General features: G+C 37.8%; 1 protein-coding gene across 1 annotated transcript in view; it reads right to left on the bottom strand.

Annotated features, from left to right (window-relative positions):
- Positions 1–13,335: 13,335 nt before the first annotated feature.
- The window catches only part of LOC144783888 (extracellular calcium-sensing receptor-like), a 130,675-nt gene continuing 128,259 nt past the window's right edge, over positions 13,336–15,751 (bottom strand). Inside the window, exons 6-7 of the mRNA XM_078662631.1 lie at positions 14,793–15,676; positions 13,336–13,407 (exon numbers count right to left, since the gene is read on the bottom strand). Coding sequence (XP_078518757.1) covers positions 13,336–13,407; positions 14,793–15,676 — 956 coding nt within the window. The remainder of the gene's footprint in view (positions 13,408–14,792; positions 15,677–15,751) is intronic.

Below are 15,751 nucleotides of genomic sequence, written 5' to 3'. Positions count from 1 at the left end.
GATCAGGTTGAAGAGAACGGCGTACCTGCCAGGAAGTACTTTACTGCCGTATGTGATGGTTGGTAAGAGTCTAGCTGAAATCCTTTCAGTAGTGGTGCATAGCTGGGACCATCCCTACTTCTTTTAAGGACATGGAATGCCTGGGTCAAGGAGATAGCTTTTCCCTTAAAGTCCAGCTATTACTGTTTAAAAGTAGCCCATTCATCAAAGTACTCGCAAGTATCTATATGTTGTAATTTGCTCTAATTGCTTTTTTCCTAAGAACCATTTATGCTTTTTTTTTCTGCTCCCTTCCATGATCTTAGTTTTCTTTAGGTTAACCGTAATACCATTTGTTGCAGAATATATAAAAAGTAGATCTATGAGTTGCTGCAGGACAATTTTTGTCTGGCTTAGGACTATAATGTCATCAGCATATAGAAGGTTAAATATTGGCTTGGAATCAAGTTTTGGAGTGTTTGAATTTACTTTATCCAGTTCAGTCGTGAGGTCAGCTAGAAATACATTGAATAGGTATGGAGCAAGGACACAACCCTGCTTTAATCCGTGATGTGCCTCAATTTTCCTTGAAAGCCTAGATCCATCTCTTATTCTTACCCTTACCCAAGTATCCATGTATAACAGCTGTATTCCTTTTAAAAAAGGGCAAAAGATGCCCCTGAGAGATAACTTGTGCCATAAGAGATTTTTACTCATTGAGTCGAAAGCAGCCTTATAATCCACATAGCATAAATATAGTGCCTGGTTTGTGTTTTTCAATGTGTCCATTAATAATGATACCGCCAGTAGGTTGGTTTCCATACCTTGGCCTTTGGAAAATCCTGTCTGGATAGGGGGGATGACGTTATTATCATTCAACCATTCTAACAATTCACTAAGAAGCAGATTGGCTAAATATTTGGCCTCAACATCTTGCAGGGTAATTAGGCAATAGTTTTTCAGTTGCTGATTACTTCCTTCCATAGAAATTGAGTTAATTATCGCTCACCTCCATGAGTCTGGAATCCTCTCTTGCTGTAGTACATAATTGTATACCTGGGATAACATACTTGACCAGAATACTACATTAGATTTAAAAAGAGCTTGTGGCAGCCTATTCGGCCCAGGGGCCCAATAATTCATACTTCTTTGTACTACTTTATTTATTTGAACCTCCAAAACTTGATGAGGAGCCAAAATGTGTGAATACGACTGTATTCTTTTCTAATTAAGGTGCTGTATATTTTGTTTAGCAGTGAGTTTAAAATGATCTGTCACACATTTCTACCAGTTTTCTTCAGTAAGATATAGCTTGTTACTCGGGATGGCGGTTGATGTAAGCTGTTAGTTAATTGCCTGAACAATCATTGTGGTTTTTTTCTTAGAGAGGAATAGAGCTTTCACTCGAAAATGTTGTTTTCCCGATTTTTCTTTCCATACTGTCTTTCTGTAATTTTTATTAATGGCATTAAACTTCTGCAATATTCGTGATTTTCTGGAAATCTCTTATTCTCCTCAATTGATTACACTTAAATTTGATTACACAGCATTGTGCAGATATTTTAATTTTCCTCTGTTCATTCGAGTTTGAAGTAGTACGGATTAACGTTACATCCCTGGTAATTTGATGATCATTAGTTACTTTTTTGGGTTCCATGTTTAAACAAAAATATAGATGTAAAAATATCGACAACAAAAATATTGAATCCCTATACTTAAACAGGTAAGTACAACAATATTGACTCAAAAAGATATAGATGTAAAAAATATCGACTTTAAAAACTAATATAACTTAAATTAAATAATTAAATAATATTAACATTATTAACAAAATTAATTAAATTACATTTATATTTTAACTAATTATAACAAATAAACTTAATTTAAGTTTTGAATATAAACACAATAAATGTGTACATATACATATATTTTCTTAATTACATTTTATTATTATCTTTATTTAATTTATAAACTTTAATAATTATATACAAATAAAATAAACACATATATAAAACATTTTGAATACAAAATAATATTCTATATTTAATTAACACATTAAAGTATTAAAAAATAATATTACATACATTTAATAACAAAATGCAAACATTAGTTGTGAAAACATTTGATAGCGAAGGGGTAAAAATTACTATTCTCACTCCAGTAAGTGCAACAGTAGGGAAAACGTTGGATAGGGTAGGAGTAAAAATTACTATTCCCACTCCAGAGAGCGCAACAGTAGGGAAAACGTTGGATAGCGTAGGGGTAAAAATTACTATTCCCACTCCAGTGAGTGCAACAGTAGGGAAAGCGTTGGATAGCGTAGGAGTAAAAATTACTATTCCCACTCCAGAGAGTGTAACAGTAGGGAAAACGTTGAATAGCGTAGGGGTAAAAATGACTATTCCCACTCCAAAGGGTGCAACAGTAGGGAAAGCGCTGGATAGCGTAGGGGTAAAAATGACTATTCCCACTCCAGAGGGTGCAACAGTAGGGAAAGCGTTGGATAGCGTAGGGGTAAAAATTACTATTCCCACTCCAAAGGGTGCAACAGTAGGGAAAGCATTGGATAGCGTAGGGGTAAAAATTACTATTCCTACTCCAGAGAGTGCAACAGTAGGGAAAGCGTTGGATTGCGTAGGGGTAAAAATTACTATTCCCACTCCAAAGGGTGCAACAGTAGGGAAAGCGTTGGATAGCGTAGGGGTAAAAAATACTATTCCCACTCTAGACAGTGCAACAGTATGAAAAGCGCTGGATAGCGTAGGAGTAAAAATTACTATTCCCACTCCAGAGAGTGCAACAGTAGGGAAAATGTTGGATAGCGTAGGGATAAAAATTACTATTCCCACTCCAGAGAGTGCAACAGTAGGGAAAGCGTTGGATAGCGTAGGGGTAAAAATTACTATTCCCACTCCAGAGAGTGCAACAGTAGGGAAAGCTTTGGATAGCGTAGGGGTAAAAATGACTATTCCCACTCCAGTGAGTACAATAGTAAGGAAAGCGCTGGAACACAAAACAATAAAAAAAACTATCAAAAAAGGTTTTACATTTAATTTCCAATATGAACATAATTAATATATACATTTAAATATATTATTATTAACAAAGGTAATAACAATTAATGATTACACATTATTTAAAACTATAATATCCACCACACACACCTAAAATTAATTACACAATTACATTTAATATTTACTAATTAATTAATGAAAATTAATGTTTTTTTAATTAATTAATTACCAGCTTTCACACCATATACACTTAAAAACACCACAACACACACCTAAAATTAATTACACATTTACAATTAATAATTACTAATTAATTAATGGTAATTAATTTTAAAATTATTTATTAATTAATCAATAATAAATTAATTAATTACCACCTTTCACACCATTTACACGTATGAACTCCCCAACACACACCTAAAATTAATTAAACATTTAACATAATTATTTATTAATTGACTAATTGAAATTAATTAACAACTAATTATTAAACTATTATTAATTAATTAACACATTAATTAATCAATTAATTTTATATAATTAAATTACTTTCACACTATTCTTCTATAAACCCACAACCCGCTACGGAAGTAATAACACAAAATTAAACATAAAAAACATTAATAACTAATACAATTCCAAAACATATAATAAAATAACAAACAATTCTCATTTAAAACACTAAAATACATAACATTATTAATAAATCGGTATTTTTGTAAACTATGTTTTTGTAAACGATATTTATTACAACTATATTATTGTTATCGATATTACTTACCTGTCAGTCGATATTCTGGTCAAACTATATTTTTTGTTGTCAATATTTGTTCCACTCGATATTTCTGCGGAGATATTAATGTCAGATGATATTTCTACGTCGATATTACTGATCTGCACCACTTTTTTGGTGAAGTTTGACCCTTTCACTATTGGATTAAATATATCTTTACTAAAGCTGTTGTTTGCTTTAGTTTCAGCTATATCTTTTATTCCTAATTGTGTGTATTCTGACCATATCAACTTTCTATAATTGACTGTTGTGTCTTCTCCAGGGATAGATGGGGCTTTTTGATGGAAGCGGTCTTGGACACTAATTTCTATTATCACTTTTGTTTGTCTTTTGTATTCTGAAAGATGCCACTTGATTCAAGAGCGAAAGAGATACTAACATATAATTTAGGATGAAAATCAAAATTTTAAGATGTTCTCCTACCTGCCATTTTTCCTTCTCCTTTGTCTCCTATGCTTCTGGATTTCATGGTCTGCCAGTTCTTCCACACTCAGAGTCCCAGTCTCACTGTCTTACATTCCATGTTTTCTTTTCCTCATTCACCTTTCGATGTTTCTTCAATTTATCCTACTTGTCTCTCTGCTTCCTTGTTACTTATCCTGGTATCAGCTTTTACCACTTTTACAATGTCTCTCCCCTCTTTCCTCATATTGACAATTGCATTTCTACCTCTCCCCATTCCTAGCTTTCATTCGCACCACTCTGTTTTCATGCTATTGTTTCCTTAACTTTTTTGTCTGCAACTCTCATTCCATCTTCACTCTGTCTCTCTCATGACCTCCTTTCACGCCTCCCTTTCCTTTCTCTTCACTCTCCTTTTCCTTCTTCATTCCTTGTCTCCCACTAGCCTTCATCATAGTTTCTTCTTTTTCCTGCTCAAGTTGTGGCTTTCCCTTAGTGTTCACTCCACTGGCCTATCAACATTGGCAACATTGCTGCATTGTATTCATCTATTGGGTTAGGTAGGAGGAAGAGATCAGTGGAGTTTTAAAGGAGGTGGGGTGTTGAAGCAACCAAGCCCAAATACCCACCATGAGAAATTGTGATTATTTATCGAAAATCCCGCTGAAGCACTCAAAGCGTGTTGGGCTTTCCAATTGACTGGTGTAAGTATCATGTGAATTTATAAATATTAGGGTAGCAATAGACACTGCAAATTTACTACTGGTATGTTGAATGTATTATTACGGAACTTAACTTTCACAGCCTTTTCATTCCTTCTACAGGATACTTAGTAACAGCCAGCCATTAAAATAAAACGAAAGTGTGGCATAACCAGGGCAGTACAGAGTGGTCTATTTTATATAATATTAGGGTGCTATTACTTCTTACACTTTTTATTTCTATCGGTGTACCTGAAACTTCACATACATAACCTAATCTATTCTTTGTTCTTGGTAAGAAATTTCCTCACCCAGGTACACATGCTGAGAACAGGAGTACCTCGTAAGGCAATGAGCAATAATATTACATTGACATCTGGAAAGTTAATGTTGGCCTGCAGGTAGTCACAATTTCAATTTAAAAAATACATAGGATGCCACCTATTCCTGCCAAGTATTGACCTCCCATGTAGCACAGACTCAGGTAGCTAGTTTAATGTTATATCATTTATGACGTGGAACCCAGTAGCATCTTTTCCTAGATTTGTGGCTATCATATCCTCTTTGTAGTAGCCAGTACAATTGTTGGTCATCGGCTACTTGGTCTCTATTAGTAGCATGTGTCACTCAGCCACACATTTTTGCAGTCCATGTCAATGTTTTATATTCAGTCACAGATTTTCTAAACCATTAGCTTGTAGTTTACCTTATAGATGCTGGACTAGCACAACTACTTTGGAAGCCATTAACTGCAAAATGCTGTTCCTCTGCTGTTCTTGGCAGAGTAAAATCTTTAGCAGGGCCCACAACACCATAGATGGAGTTGCATTGTTTAGTCCATACATCCCTATTTTTTCCCATAAGGTTCTGCATTTAGAAGCTTCCAAGAAGCCTACTAATTGGTGAAATCTGCATCCAATCAGTAGTCATGATCCGAAGAATGAAAAGAACAATAGAAATTTGCAGATTTTGAGAACATTTTGAGAACATTTTGTGCCCCAGCCACTATCACCTTTTCTTTTGCCACAGTCCTTAGTGGCTCACAGAACTACAGCAGCATTGTGATTGTCTAAACCTGAAGCGCATGACTGACCAATGCCTCCCCTTCTGTGTGTCGTCAAGAATGCCCAGAGTGTTCATTTGTAGTCATTGTTATTTAATGAAGTAGAGACTCTACAACATTTAGGTAGGACACCGGGGGCCAGATGTATGACCATATCATTTATGTTTATGTTTATGTTTATGGGATTTATAGAGCGCGTGACTACCCTAGGGCATCTCAGCGCTACATGAATCAGATAGAGGAGCTGAGCGCTTACTCTTGTGGAAAGAGCCAGGTCTTAAGTTTTTTTCTGAATTGCGCTTCATTTTCAGTAAATCGAATGTCTGGATCTAGGCTGTTCCAGAGCGTGGGTATCAGATGGGTGAAAGACCTTCCACCCCATCTGGCTCTTTTTATTGTGGAATCTTTCATGAAGAATTTTTAGCTCGATCTGAGCTGACGATGAGGGATATGATGAGCAGCAATGTAATAAACTAGCCTGCACACCTACCTAATTTAAACCAATTTTTCAACGTGTGAATCGAACTTATTTGTGTATGGGAGCTATCCCAGTATGAATTGTGCCCACAATTCCTAGTTAAACAGCTCTGTAAGGACCTGGTGTCACCAGGTCGGAACTGGGAGCTCACCTAAGTCCATATAAGGTTTCAAGGTTATCTAAAAGATATTTATGTGTTCTTGTCCTATTTCAACATGATGTGACATGCAAAAGTACTGGTTCAAAATATTCGTATTTTTACTGTACACAATACAATAAATTCATAATGTTTCAACAAATCTGAACATTGTAATATCATGACATACACTCGGGCTTAATACAATGTTAAATCACATGTGTATATTTCATTCCTAGCGTTTTACAAAAGTACTTGAGTAAATCATAAACATCAAAACATATCCCAATGCATTTCGGGTCACTACTGGACCCTTCTTCAGGGGTTGCTCCTTTTCAAACGGTATGAATACTTGATCTTTGATGAATGTTCTATATATGAGCACTTCAAAGGTGTTTTGCAAACACTGTAAAAAGAGTAATCGCCATAATGGAAAATGTGAGTATTTATATGTGAAAATCACAACTTCACTGTATCAGATGTGAGTGATAGTGAAAGGATAAAATAAAAAATGGAATCGTGAGGATAATGCGTGACTAACAAGGCTGGATCAAAAGTGTATCGGGAAATACTAATGGGGAGTAAACAGTGTTAGTGCCAAGTTACCAACTCGTTTAGAAAGACCCTACTACCACAAATAAATGAGTCATCCACCGAACACCAAGTGATGGAAAAACTGCTCACATTTTCCATTATGGCGATTACTCTTTTTACAGTGTTTGCAAAACACCTTTGAAGTGCTCATATATAGAACATTCATCAAAGATCAAGTATTCATACCGTTTGAAAAGGAGCAACCCCTGAAGAAGGGTCCAGTAGTGACCCGAAATGCATTGGGATATGTTTTGATGTTTATGATTTACTCAAGTACTTTTGTAAAACGCTAGGAATGAAATATACACATGTGATTTAACATTGTATTAAGCCCGAGTGTATGTCATGATATTACAATGTTCAGATTTGTTGAAACATTATGAATTTATTGTATTGTGTACAGTAAAAATACGAATATTTTGAACCAGTACTTTTGCATGTCACATCATGTTGAAATAGGACAAGAACACATAAATATCTTTTAGATAACCTTGAAACCTTATATGGACTTAGGTGAGCTCCCAGTTCCGACCTGGTGACACCAGGTCCTTACAGAGACGGATATGATGAGCAACCAGATTTTGAATGAGTGCTTCCTTGCATAGCACGGTGAGCCAGGTTAAGTGACTTAAATTTAATTCTGGCTTTAATCGGGAGCTAGTGTAGTTTCTTTAGTCCTAATTTTACTGACTGGCGTCTAGGTATGTTCAGTAGTAGTCGCGCTGCTGCGTTCTGGACAATTTGTAGGCGGTTTATTACAAATTGGGGGGAGCCTAGAAAGAGGGAGTTCCCGTAATCCAACCTCGAGATTACCAAGGCCTGGACTACTGTCCTCCTGGCATCTTCTGGGAGTAGGGAGATGATTTTCCTGATCAGGCGTAATGTCCCAAAGCAGGTCCCGGATAGGTTTTGGCCCGTATCTCCATAGTGAGATTTTGGTCCAGCCACACACCAAGATTCTTTAGAACTGGCTTGGGAGAGGGGGGAGATCCCCAGCTGATTGGCCACGGAATTTGTGAGCGAGGGTTGCAGTTATTTCCAGGATCATTCATTCTGTCTTGTCGCCATTCAACTTACGTCTACAGTCCGCCATCCAGGATCCTATTTTCTCAAGGAGGGTACGAGTTGCCGATGGTCTGAATTAATGGTGTCTGAGATTGAGAAAACTAGTTGCGTGTTGTCAGCATAGGACATGATGGAGATACCAAATTCCTGGATGATCTGAGCTAAGGGACTGAGGTAAATGTTAAAAAGGGTTGGGTTCAGGGAGGAGCCCTGAGGCACCCCCCAAGGTGCAGAAAAAGGGTCGACTTGAACCCGGCTTCCATGCATTAGAAGGTCCTGTCACTCAAATGAGGCAACCCATTCCTTCGCTGTTCCGCCTATTCCAACCTCTTCCAGCCTCTGGATCAGCACTGTGTGGTCTACGGTGTCAAAAGTGGCGCTCAGATCTAGGAGCACCACTGCTGCAGTTTTTCCTTGGTTGAGGATAGCTTTGAGTTTTTCTGTGACCACTAACAGTGCTGACTCAGTGCTGTGCTTGGGTCTAAACCCCATCTGTGTCTGATGGATGACGTTGTTATTTTCGAGAAAGCCGGAAATTGAGGTGTTCACATGTTTTTCAGCCATCTTGCCCACTATTGGCAGGAGTGATATTGGGCGGTAGTTTGATAACTCGTCCGGGTCCATGTGTGGCTTTTTCAGCAGGGGTTTGATAATGGCGTGTTTCCATTCCTTGGGTACTCTGCCTTTTTCAAGTGAAAGATTAATAAGGTTCCCAAGTTGAGTGAGGATGGATTCCCCTCCTTAAAGAAGAATGTGAGGTGGGGCAGGGTCCAAAGGATATCCTGATTTGATTTTCTTTAGTAGTACGGAGATGTTGTCAGGATTAGTGGGGGGGATGGTCATGAGGGCTGGTGGGATTATGGGGGCTTTGGTTTAAAGTTCGGTCTGTGAAATGGGGGTGTTTCCTGAAATTCTTGCGGTCATGGGTTGAAGGGAGTTATAGATGATTTCTACTTTATTTTAAAGAAGGTGGCCAAATCATTACACCTATCTTTAGAGTATTGGGGATTGCTTAGCCCTTGGCGCCTCACAGTGTGCTTAACACTGTTTGCAAACATCAATGGGGGCGCAAATTGCAAGGCTCATTAATATTAATGAGCCTCTTGCAATTTGCGAGCCCATTGGGAATGCCAGCCGTCCCAGGGATAGTGGCCTTCTGGGCTCAGCAGACCACCATGTCTGGGACTGCTTTTAAATAAAGCAGTTTTAAAAAAATGCAGCCCGTTTTCCTCAAAGGAAAACAGGACGAATGTGGACCACTGTCTGCCCTTAAAAAATAATTTTGCATGCATTTGCAGAGTGGAAGGGGTCCCCTGGGGACCCCTTCCCATTTGCGAATGTAGTACCACCTTCTTGAAGTAGGTGGTATTTGCAAGTGTTTTGCAACCGCAATTTCGGTTGCAAAACATTAGTACATGGTTCTGAGACTTGCTATTTGGAAGGGAATGCCCCTTCCAAATAGGGAGTCGCAAGACCTATTTAGCGAGTCACAAAAAAATGGTGACTTGCTAAATAGGTTTTGTACATGGCCAATGATGGTTTTGCGTGTGCAAACGGGTTTGCAAACCCATTTACACATGCAAAAACAGGTTGTACATCTGACCCCAGATGTCTTGTGCCTAATTATCATTAGACTTACTTATCATTGCTTCCTCACTGCCGCAAAAATACACAACAAGCACATTTCTTGCTTGTGTGCCTGTGTACATCCTAGTGGCTAAAGCTAAGTCTCCAAGCATCACCCAAATACTTAATCTCTCTCTCAAACTCACCAGTGAACCTTCAGTTATCGCTAACACTGCCTTGTTAATACCCATCATAGACACTGTGTTCCATCAGTCCTGCACTGCAAAACATAGGGGCATATTAGCAAGGGCCAGATCACCGCTTTAGCGGCACTTTCTGCCAATAAAGCGCCGATTTTTTATCGCCCAATTACCAAGCTGTCGCTAACAGCAGTTAGCAACAGCTTCCAGGCAATAGCGACCGTTTTGGAGCCCGCTTTGCATGTCAGCGATATTTATCGCTAATGATATGCAAAGTGGGCGTACCCAAACTGATAGACCCAAATGGGAAGCAGTCGCTAATACAGCTATCGCCTATTAGCAAAACCTGTGACGTGATAAAAAAAACACACGCTAACCGCGATTAACGCCAGGATTTTACACCTGGTAAAAACCTGACTTCGCCATACTAGTCAATGGGAGGTGGATTCTACAGCCAAGTCCCCACCTGCCTATTAGCGAGATTTTCCTTAGCGATAGGATTTTTATTGCTGGAAATCTCACGTTGAGGATGGAATTTGCCACTATCGCTGGATTTTTGCATCGCAGTGGAGATAAACGTTGGTAATACTGTGTTATCTCTGCAATAAAATCCAGCGATAGGAGGTGATAAAGAAATCGCGCTAAGCGCGGTTTGTGATAATTATCGCAAGTTGTTGCTAATATGCCCCATACTGTGGTCTGTCCTTAAAATAACAACAAACCTCTGTAAAGGTTTTGTAGATTGAGAGATCCACTGAAAAATTGCAGGGCTCCCAACCCTACCAAATGTGCAGCACCCCACCTTCGATGGGGGAGGGAGGACGTAAGTACCTTTGGTGTCATAGTCTTAGTTGGGTCTGTCACTGTAACCTCTAACCCAAGCTACCAAAGAGTCACTGTGGGTCACAGTAACAGAAGCCATGCGGTTTTTAGGCTGGGTGCTTATGCTACTGATTTTTATTGCCTGAACTTTCAGAAGAGGCATGCAAACCGACACAGGAGAAGACAAAAAATGTCCCTAATGCACAGAGAGAAAAAAACACCATTTTATTGGGGAGTTTTATTTTGCATAGAGAAAACCTCCTTTCTGCAAAACAAAATAATATGCTGCTTGTGCCGTCATGACATAGCATCCATCCACTATTCATATCTGACGGTTCGACAGAGGCACTTTCAGCATAAATGATCCACCAAACAAAGTTGGGAGGTTTGTGATACAATCAGCAGAGGCGGGTGTCTGCTGTCCCATAGAGCACAACAGCTTTCCTACCAAGGTTCAAATGACCCCAACTGGTCTCCAATTGACCTTGTAATCCTACCAAATCACTCTTTTAAACCTTAGAACAATCCTCCCATTCTGTCTCAGCCAGAGAAAAAACTTCCATTTCACTTACAAACTGCCTTCCATCCTCAAAGGCTTCACTGACAAATTAGTACATTCAGATACTCCTCCGCTATCACACTCAAAATAACCACTCTGAGTCATTGAACCTCTAAAGTGACTCCGCCTTTTCAAAGCTTTACAATTTATGTATGGTCTATTTTCATGTTATAATGTCAAAAATGCAAAGTATAACAGCTAAGGCCTAGCATTTTCGGACCTTCCCAACTTCACCTTATTGTACGGGTTAGTTCCTCATTGTATTACCTTCCAGATTTCACACTATGCACTACTTCAGAGGGTCCCATCCAAACCCACAAGAATCATTAGCAAATTCAAAAACCAATACCTAACTGAGCACCATCAGCAAGCATTCATCTGCTAAAGGACTGCTTCTAAAAGACACAATGATTAGATACTGCCAAATGTAAGTGCCTCCCTAAACACAGTGCAGAACAGCACATATCAATTATCAACACAATTATTAAGAACAAGTAACATGCCACTTGAAATGCACATGTTCTAGAAATGAATAAAAAGACAGCAATCCACTGACTGGAAAAATCAACGAGAGGCACTGCAGTCTCTCAAAGATTCCTCTTCCCTAAAAACACAATGGAAAGAACGCACAACTGAATAAATGATAGGAGGATTCATGAACCACAATACATGGGCTAGAGAATGTTCCCTCATATGAAGACATTGTACCTTCTCACACAATTAGTACTGACTCAGCCAGATCTCTGTAACACTGTTCTGTGCCATAAGACACATTTCACAGCCTTGCAGAATGGCCAGCAAAAGTAGGCTATTGGTAAGAAATCTGGGGTAAAATATTTTGGGTTCAAATATGGAACACTTGAAACTGTAGTAAGCTTAATGCACAGCCTTTTTGTGTTCCAGATGAACCCAAACTAGTTGTCTTGAAATAGTCAAACGGAACCTATCATTGATGTTGGCCTGGGGTCTGGCCTTTACTACTTATCTGAATTGTAAGTATGACTTTTTTGATCTTCACCTAATTTATAAAGGAGGTGCAGATTAAGCAGCCCTATAGATTGTTAGATTCTCTGGGCTTGATTCTCTTCTGGATCTTCTGTGTATTAGAGCCTATGGTTTTGATTTGATCATGCATCAATAAATGATTTATATTTGCGGACTTAGCTTCCTTACCTGGTTAATATACATTGGCAATGTAGGGTTCTGTTGCCAGACCTTACCTTTCTTAAATTATATTCAGTTCTGTTTATCTCTGGATCTAGTGCATAACTATGTGATGTTCAGGGTGGGTGTGTTGCTATGTAGTAGCTTATCAAATGCATGTTATGGCACCTACCAGCAGTCTACCATCTGGTGATTGTTTGGGGTTATGAGACTGAACAGCACAACATCTCTGAATGTGTTTGTCTTTAGAGGGTGCTTTATATGTTCATTTCACCTGTATGTCTTCATCAGGGATTCTTGTTTGGCATTAACTGGATTGTTTGATATGAAGGATAGTCTAATGTATATAATTGTTATGAATAATATACAATGGATAACTATTTGATTATGATCTTGTGGTTGTATGGCACAAAACCCGGATGTTTGTGTCCCAAAAATCCTTTCAAGATTGAAAAATGATATCTGAAAATTGTGACAAATAGATGTTCTTGTCCTGTTAATCATGCACTTTTATGTTTTGATACTGTTATTGTGTATTGTGTAAATGTTTTCATTAAACATTTGTAAACTCTTCAATAGAAATGAAACAGTAAAAGAATGTCTTGATGAATATTTTTTTAACCATCTGCAGACTGATGTGAAAGCTCAATAGATGATTGATGAATTCATGAATGACAGTTGATTCATCCTATATAAATGAACACAACCGCATCTCTCTAGTTAGTTGGATGAGCTTTGAATATATTGACTATAGTTACAACAAACAAGAAACAATATTTATGAAATATAATCCCTCTTTTTAGATAAACTCTATACACTCCTCTTCCATCCAAGAATATATATTGCCTATTTTTGAGGAGTATTTTCCCAACTTCATCTTAACCGCTCTCTTGGAAAATGTTTACAGTTATGTTTATACATCAACACTCCTTCATTACATACTTTTCTTTGTTTTGCTAGTTCAGTTTTCTTTAAATTCTTTCATCCATCGTAACCACCCATAGATATCCCTAAACGTAATGGTAAAAACATTTCTTTTTAAATAAGCGAACATTATCAGTTCTATCTGACTAATGGATACTCCAGTCAAGATTAAATTGATACATAAAGTTTACCCAAAAAAACCAATGCCGTTGATTGGACAGATTACCTTCCTGTCCCCTTCAGTCTTCTTTCCTCTAAGGTCCTGACCTCAAGTCAATAAAAGAAACTCAAATAGTATGTCAGAGAAAGTAATATTGATACTCCTAGATGATAATATCACCTCATCTCTGATTTCATCCCAAAAGAACAAGAAGTTAATAAGCTTTGGAATCAGTAATCTGTGAACTTGATGATAACCATAGACATAAGAACACTGCAAAATGAAAAGAATAACATCTTTAAAATCTGCACAATAGTATCCAGAAAAGTGGAATGAAGATGAAATAATGTAAAATATCCTTCCTCAGGACTCCTGAAAAATGTGGGAATAAAAATTCTAAATTGAAGCAAAAATGTCTAGAAATCTAGGATCCTTAATCAGACTGAAGAATGAAAAAATAAAAGTGGTGTTGATTTGAATATAGTAAAAAAATGCAAATAATTGTCTTTAGAGGAGGACCATGACTACTCTATAGAAAAATATAATATTTTATCCTGCTTTATTTTGGACAAATTGCAAAAGCTCAAAAGATAGAACTCTACCTAATGCAGATGAGACAGGTCCTAAACAACATGGCAATGTCTATAGACCAAAGCTAACTTGGTCATTCCTCAGAGTTGTGATCCACTCAGAAATATACTTTATCATCGCCAGGGCCAAAACATCACCAAAGTGCATGTGCTGCAGCATATTGATCAAGCCTAATTAACGATCTCATGTCACAAGGTGTAGCCCCAGAAAACTGATTATCGATATATAAATAAATTCATAGATCTCTCACATTAAAAGATGGAAAATGCAGATCTTGTGAAGTGTTAACAATGTTAAGAACTGGAAATGAGTTAACAATGATGTAAAGAACATATACGGGTTTAACAAACAAAGTTAATACAAGTTTTCAACATTGGTTTGTGGTGATATTACATACATTTCCAATGAAGGCCTAAAGCAACATGAGATACCATTTACATTTTTCAAGAGCTTTTCAAGACTAGTGGATCATTAAACTTAATGAGCTTAAATGCTTTCATTCAGTTTTAGACCTTCAATTAAAAAAACTATTCTTCTTCATTCAAACAGTAGTTCTAGTTATGTTGGACATTTTTTTGGACTAAATATTCTCTTGTGTTCATCTCTGGTCTCAGAAAAAGGATGTAAACCTTTGGGGCAAATATGCAATACAGAAGGCCTGCACCAGAGGACAAAATTGCAAAAATCTCTACAGCTACCAGGTATTTTCCCTTTGTGCTTATGTAGGCTGGGATAAAAGTGATCCAGACACTGACAAACACCAGCATGCTGAAGGTAATAAACTTGGCTTCATTAAAGGTATCTGGCAAATTCCGAGCCATAAATGCGATCCCAAAAGTCACACAAGCCAAAAATCCCATAAAGGCCAAAATACAGTAGAACATCAGGATGGAACCCTCATTGCATTCAGCTGTAATTTTCCAATTGCCAGCATTATTGTTAAGTTCTGGGAATGGTGGTGATGTTGCTAGCCAAATAACACCAATGGTGAACTCTATTAAGGAGAAAGTGAGCACGATGAGGTATGAAGTTCTAGAGCCAACCCAATTTCTTAAGTTACTGTTGGGCCTAGTGGCCTTGAAGGCAATGAGTACTGTGGCTGTTTTAGCCATTACACAGGAAACACAAAATGAAAAGGAAATGCCAAAGATCACCTGACGGAGCATGCAGGTCACTCGCTTGGGCCGACCAATGAAAATTAGGGAACAAAGAAAGCACATCATGAGGGCAACAAGAAGGATATAACTCATCTGAATGTTGTTGGCGCGCACAAGTGGGGTGTGACGATACTTTATAAAAAGACACAAAGTGCCAGAGGCATTGAAGAAGAGGAATATAGCAACCAATGCCAATATGAAACCAAGCGGTTCCTCATAGGGCAAGAATTCAATTTCCTTTGGAATGCATAAGTTTCTTTTGCTGTTGGACCAGTGGTCAAGTGGGCATTTGATGCAGTCAAGTGAATCTGATGAAAAAAGCAAAAAATGAATTATACAAAACAGCATTTCATTTATGGTTTGTTTCGAACTGTTGAATAAAC

The sequence above is a fragment of the Lissotriton helveticus genome, chromosome 10 (assembly GCF_964261635.1).
Source record: "Lissotriton helveticus chromosome 10, aLisHel1.1, whole genome shotgun sequence".
Classification (NCBI taxonomy): Eukaryota; Metazoa; Chordata; class Amphibia; order Caudata; family Salamandridae; genus Lissotriton; species Lissotriton helveticus.
Note: the sequence above shows the minus strand (reverse complement) of the source record. Positions and strands in the feature narration are given on the sequence as shown.